We start from the raw sequence: 6,719 nt of genomic DNA, 5'->3' as shown, positions 1-6,719 counted from the left end.
AGTCTGCCTCTGGGTGGGGGGATTCACAGGGGACACATTGCACTCACAGCTGGAGCTGGAACTGTCTCCTCCAGGCCCCCTGTTCCAGCTCCTCAGGGTGAACAGGCCAGTGAGGAGGGGCTGGACTTGGCACATCTCAGCAATTCCACGACCCTAAGCAATAAAGGATATAACCTGGGAGATGTGACGTGCCTGAAAATGTTCACACCTTTTTTTTCCCTACTCTTTTTTTTTTTTGACACTGGCATGAGGCATGAGCCTCCCTGACCAGGGGTCGAACCCATGTCCCCTGCAGTGAAAGCATGGAATCTTAACCATTGGACCACCAGGGAAGTCCCTCCGTGCTCTTTTTACATGAAAGGATAGATGCACCATTAACATGAAGGGAGGTGCCACAAACAGCAGAGGGAAGGGGACTCCTCTAGGTCGGTGGTAGATTTACACACAGTGCTCCTGATGGCGGATGGACGTGACTCTGGGCTGCCCATGTCTGGAAAGGGGACCCCCATGGCGGGAGAGACTGCAGGATGGTGATCAAGACGGGGCCAGATACCTACAGAGACAGGAGTACCAAGAGATGAGAAGTCATGGAGGGAGACTAAGATCCAAAAGTGTCTCAGAAACAAGCAGAGGACAGGGAGGCAGAGAAACACAGAACAGCGAGAAGGATGTCCCTGGCTGCCTGTGGGTCCCGTGGACGTCCTGACAGGGAAAAGAAAGTGTCAGTCGCTCAGTCGTGTCTGACTCTTTGCCACCCCATGAAATGTATAGCCCACCAGGCTCCTCTGTCCTTGTCTGCAGGCAAGAATACTGGAGTGTTGGGAGTGTTGACAGAAAACAACAGAATTTTATAAAGCAATTATCCTTCAATTAAAAGATAAATAAATTTTAAAAAACAAAATCACACACACACACACAAAGAATACTGGAGTGGGTAGCTATTCCCTTCTCCAGAGGATCTTCCTGATCCAAGGATCGAATCCCGCCCCCCTCCTGAATTGCAAACAGATTCTTAACCGTCTGAGCCACCAGGGAAGCCCACTGACATCTTGAGCATCATCCAGTTTCCTGGCATTCCCAAAGAACGTCCTGCCGCCCATTCCCTGGCCTGTTTCAATCACCCCATATCAGATCCCCTGGGGGAACTGAGGCCAACGGGGCTGGGGGTGGGGGAGGGCGTTTCCCAAGGTCCCCGGCTGCATCCTGGACACCACAGAGGGCTGGTCAGACAGCTTCACGTTTATTACCAGGGCTTTTCAGAAACACACACCCTGTCAGACCACCCCTCCCCAGCCCTCTAGTCCCCAGGGAGACGACCCCAATAAATTAATAATAAATAGAAATATAAATACATAGGTTTGCGGGGGAGGGAGCAGACAGCAACGATTACGAATAGGGTGTTTCAGGTTCCAGGAGCCTACTAGACAGGCAAGGACAACTGAAGTCTTTCCAGTGGGTCCGTGCCATAAATGAAGGACCAGGGCCGCTCACACGCAGTGGCAGTCCTTGGCCACGAGGTCGTCAAAGGGCGTGAGGGACACGCGGCCGTCGCTGTCTTGGTGCATGAGCACCACCGGCTCGTAGCTGGCAGGCACGCAGCAGGGCGCCGGCGCAGCGTCTGGGTTCAGGCCGTGCAAGCGCGCCTGCATCTGCGCGTGCGTGTTAGCAGAGCGGAAGTGGCTCGGGCACGCGCCGACGCACATGCGCACGTCCAGCTCCCGCGGCGCCAGCACCCAGTCGGCCCAGCCCAGGTCCTCAAGCGACGCGCGCAGGCTCTGCAAATGACAGCAGCGCCCTTCCCCGAGCGGGCAGCCGTCCCGAGTGTGAGCATGCGCGTGACGGCGCCCCCTGGTGGCGCTCGGCCGCCAGTGCAGCTCAAGCTGGGGCGGTGCAGAAGGCAACGCCTCCTGCAACTGGTCCGGTCTTGCTAACAGTCGCAGGCGTATTGCGGGACCCCGGGAGCCTCCAAGTCTGAGCTGTCGCCGTAGTGGCCGCGTCACGTCCCATGAGCTCCACGCCTTCGGGGACAGCCGGAGAAGGGCCCGATGCAGGCGGGAGGCTGCAGGGAGCCCCTCAGTTAAGTTGACCCGGGGGATGCGCAGGTGCAGGTGGCCGCCTGGTCCAAGTCGCACTATGGAAAAGAGGAAGGAAAGCTAGTCACTCACAGGCTTACTGTGTGCTGAGCGCGGGATCGTGTTGTTGTTGTCGGTGGTGGTGGTGTTTGTGCCATTTCCTCCAACACCCCAAGCTGGATCCTACCTCAGGGCCTTTGCACAGGCTACTTTGTCTACCGGCCACAGTCTTGCCCTGAATCTCAGCGTGGCTGGTTACACACCACTCCAGCCTGACTAAAGTTGTCATCGATCGATTTCATTTGGTTGTCTATCATTTGCCTCCCCTAAATGAGAATCACAGCAGGGACTTCTGTCTCCTTGGTCACCACTGTGCCTGGCACACAGTAGATGCTTAGTTAGTACCCGCGGGAATGAATGTATATCTGATCTTTAGAGAATCTGTGATTCCAACACTGTCTCTGCCTCCTTCTTTCTCCTGCAGTCCCACGGCACAAGTGGGATTAAGGTGGGATAAACTCTCTCGCCTCTGACTTGACTCCTCCGAGTTCCTAACGCAGCCCAGATCTTGCGCCTGCTCCGCCTGCTGGAGGCTCGGTGGAGAGAGTGAATATACTCCACTCCCTCCCTAAGACACCAGTCACATGCACCTTTAGCAGAGTCTTGGCGCGCGATTGCATCAGATTCGGAACCAGCCCAAGGAGGTTTAGCGCATCTCAGCGCACCGCTTAGTCCTTCCCGCTTCCCTTCCTTCCGCGGGACACCTGGATCTTTCCCCCGGGAAATCCCCCGTACAAACAGCCCTTTCCTTATATCCAAGGGCAGGGACCACACCCCCTCGCCCGACCTTGTCTCTGGGTTCTCCTGGGTTCTTTGAGTCTTTAGTGGAGTCGCTGGATTCTCTGGCCTTAGTTTCCCCATCTGCGACCGCGGGAGGTGTTGTAACATCTCAGATGGGCTAAGCCTCGCCTGCTTCCGCTGCACATCCGGTCTTTTGCTCCCCCAAGGGGCATCTTTCTCGCCTGGTTCACGGATGGGAAAACTGAGGCTCGGCGGTAGGTCTAAGAACCACCAGTTAGATGATTGGATCTCCGAGATTTTACTCACGTTTTGGAGTGACTATCCGGACTTGAGGAGGGGGGATGAGGTTTGGGTTCGAGTCTTCCCAGGTCTGGTTCGCTCGAAGCCGTGTCAGCAGATCTTCGTAGCGTTTCCGCAACTCCCGGAATCTGGAGATGTCCAGGCTGGAGTGCACGTTTGAGGGTCCCTGGAAAGTCTGGAGGTGCTCCTGGGTCAGAGACAGGGCGCCTCCCAACCGCAGCCAGGAGAACATGAGCAGCATCAGCAACATCGGAGAGCGATGAGGTGCTGCCGGTCGCTGACCACGCATGGCTGTGTTAGTTAAGTTCTAAACGAGGACTGACCGGTCGCTGCTAGACCGGCCTTTATATTCCCCGGACTTTGTCCGCCCCCGCCTGCCTGGTCCCGCCCGCCGTGGGTGCAGAGTAAACACTCCAGGGACCAAAACTGGGCGGGGTCTTCCGCTGCTTTTCAGAAGGCGGTGCTTTTGATGGGGGGGGGTTGCTCCTAGGTATGCTGGGGAACCCCCCTCAAGAGCCCTCTGAGCCTCAGTATTCTCTACTGTGAAATGGGGTCATCATCCCACCTGAGTTAGTGGGAAGAATAATTTTCTCAAAAAAGATTTATTACTTACTATGTGCTAAACCCCATAGCAGGGGTTTAAGAGGTGGCTTTCTTCTCTGATGAGATTCCCCCTCTCCTCTATGCTCAGGTCAAAGGCTGAAGATAGTGAAAAATAAAGAAAAAGAGGGGGGAAAGGGCCAGAAATAGCCAGAAAGTGCAAACAGGGGCATATCATTCCTATCCATCACATCTCCATTCCTTCACCTGGAAAATAAAGATTGAGACTTTCACTTGAGAGAAGGTCAAACAAGGTGTAAAGGACAGGGCCAGGCACAGAACAGGTGCTTGATAAACTGGGTGTTTTTGCAGTTACTCATCCTCAGCTGGGAAACTCCTAGCCATTCCTCAAAACCCTACTCAAAAAGCCCCTCCTCCAGGAAGTCTTCTCTGACATTACTTTTCCAGGTTCAGCAGGGTGCTTCCAACCCCATCCCTTCCTCCAGCCCAGCCCTGACCGCACAGTACTGGGAGTGCATGTACTTGGCCCTGTCTGCTCCAGACTGGCAGCTTCTTGAAGGCTTGGACAGGGACAATGGATCTGGGCCCTGATCCTTTGGCTGGGCCTGAAGAGGAGATGGCAGGGAATTAAGGTGGTGAGGCTTAGGGCAGGGAGGGCTGGTGTCAAGTCTAGCTGCTAGATAATGGAGGGGCAGCAGGTACTCCAAGAATACCCTTCTTCCTGGGGCACCCAGATCTTGTTCTACTGCTTGGGACTCCTGGCCCCAGGCATCCTTCCCTATGCCTGCTCCCAGCTTCCTGGCCTCAGAGAGGGTGGGCAGGTGTTCAAAGCAGATCATGGGGGTGTGTAAAGTGTGAAAAGGATATGTGTAGGGAAGGGGCTCAAGGACTTATTAGGGGTCACACAGAAAGGATCCCTGTGAAAGAATGGAGTCCCAAGTGTCTCCCACCCCTGGCACACACCCACTTGCTGTGTGAGCCCAGCTTTGCCTCCGGCACCCCCTGAGGCTCAGTGTCAGCCTCTGTGCAGGGGTTCAGAGGTTCCCCTGGCGATCCTCTGGGCTTAATAAACACACTTGAGTAAACGCGCTACCATCCTGACTGTGGCTGTTTGGGAGGCAGGGTCTTCTGCACTCACATCTTGGCACACAGAGTAAGTGCTTGGTAAAGGGTGCAGAGACAGGGATGCTCCACAGCCACCCCACCCCCCTGCAGAGGCCAAACCCTGGAAGCAAGGCAGAACGCTGAGTAATGCTTAACACGGCAGGGGCTATTCAGCCAGGATCATCATGCCCAGGCTTGACTAGGGGTGGGTGGGGCAGAGGGGGCGCTGTCTGGGATGGCATCACTGCAAGGTCAATAATGGTGAGAAGCCAACATTTACTGGACTCCAGGCTGTGGGCACAGTTCACACGCACTCCCGTTAATGGATAAAGGAACTAAGCCTCGGGGGACTGGTGTGTGTCTAGGGCTGAAAGGTTGGACTCCACAATGGGCTTGGACTCATGAAGCCTTCGTCTGGGCCATCTGTTACCTGTCATTTCTAGGCTTGTGAGGGGATTCTGAGATTCCTCCGTTTGTGACTGGTTTTCCTCCCAGTTTAAAAGCCTCGTGAAGAGTTTGCCCTGATCCTTGATCCAACAATCTGGACAGCTCTTGGCTTCAGAGAGGTGAGTCTGGGTTCATGTTCCTGTCCCCCTTCTCCCTGACTGTGACACCTGCAACAAAGGATTTCAACCTCAGTTTCCCCACCTGTAAAAGGTGTGAGAGCACCCCCTCCACATACACACAGGGTTGTGTGTGAGTGGGAATTTTGCACACACTGGGTATCAGTGTGTGCGTGTGCATGCTTAGTCGCTCAGTCGTGTCCAACTCTTTACCCCGCCATGGACTGTAGCCCGCCAGGCTCCTCTGTCCACGGAATTTTCCAGCCAAGAATACTGTAATGGGTTGCCATTTCCTCCTCCAGGGGCTCTTCCCTACTTAGGGATTGAACCCATGTCTCCTGCATTGCAGGCAGATTATTTACTGCTGAGCCTTCAGGGAACGCTGGGGTCAGCATGGTCAGGATTCAAATCTCAGCACCTGCCCCCCGCCTCAGCCCCACCACCTTGCTGTGTGACTGTAGGCAAGTTACTTAGCCTCTCTGTGCATCAGAACAAAGACAGGGGGGTGGTTGTAGGAGAGAGAACAATCATTAGAGAAACCCTTGTATAGTTTTTACCCAGGGCACCTATAGCAGCTGCTGCAGATCCACTATCAGGTCACACACCAAGACAGAAACCCTGGTGACGTGGGCCCGCCTCTTCCCACAAATGACCCCAGGTTGAGGAGGACCTTGGTGGACTCAAACTTCTCAAAAAGACATGCCGGAAAGCTGATATTTCAATGCTTTACTTGCTTTCTGGGATGTCAAGTTTAGTGTCTCCTGGGGCCCAGCCCTCAGCAAAGTCCGGCAGACCCTTGCCTGGCCTGGGGTCCCAGACGTGGGGCTTTCAGACAAGGCACTCAAGGGGTCTCCCTGGGGTCGGGGAGAGGCCACCGCAAGGCTGCAGGGACTGGTCTCTCCTTTGGGGACAGGACACAGGGTCACCCCCAGGAGGCAGGGTTCTTCCTGGAGAGACATTTAGGACAAGACAGAAACCTGAGATGTGGAGGGAGCCCTGGAAACATGCCGGGCACCCCCCAAGACCCAGACGGACCTCCTGTGGCTCCAGCCAGGCCCTGCGGGCAGAGAGCCCGATTCCCCAAGCTTTCCCTGGGGCTTCCTCAAAGCGTGCAGGACACGAAAGACCCTGGCCTGGGTCCCACCCCCGTGAAGGGCCTGGGTGAGCCCCATCCAGGGAAGCGGGAGCCGGGGCCTGGGGTGTCTCTCTGTTTCCCGTCCTGTCTCCCCTCTCCGTGCCCCGAGTGTGCTGCGGGGGAGGCGCTTCTGTGGATCTCAGCAGCTGAAGGGAAGGCTTGGGTGAGGAGAGGGAGGAGGGG

General features: G+C 55.6%; 1 protein-coding gene across 1 annotated transcript; it reads right to left on the bottom strand.

Annotated features, from left to right (window-relative positions):
• Positions 1–884: 884 nt before the first annotated feature.
• On the bottom strand, positions 885–5,624 carry GDF15 (growth differentiation factor 15). Its single transcript, XM_055430690.2, has 2 exons — positions 3,180–5,624; positions 885–2,131 (listed from the first exon to the last, which is right to left on the bottom strand). Exons 1-2 carry the CDS (start codon positions 3,460–3,462, stop codon positions 1,488–1,490), a joined length of 927 nt encoding a protein of 308 aa, XP_055286665.2. The 5' UTR covers positions 3,463–5,624; the 3' UTR covers positions 885–1,487.
• Positions 5,625–6,719: the final 1,095 nt, after the last annotated feature.

This window comes from Moschus berezovskii, chromosome 8, assembly GCF_049115385.1.
Source record: "Moschus berezovskii isolate FMDL1 chromosome 8, NW_MosBer_1.0, whole genome shotgun sequence".
Taxonomy (NCBI): Eukaryota; Metazoa; Chordata; class Mammalia; order Artiodactyla; family Moschidae; genus Moschus; species Moschus berezovskii.
The sequence above is the reverse complement of the archived record's forward strand: the minus strand, read 5'-3'. Positions and strand labels throughout refer to the sequence as shown.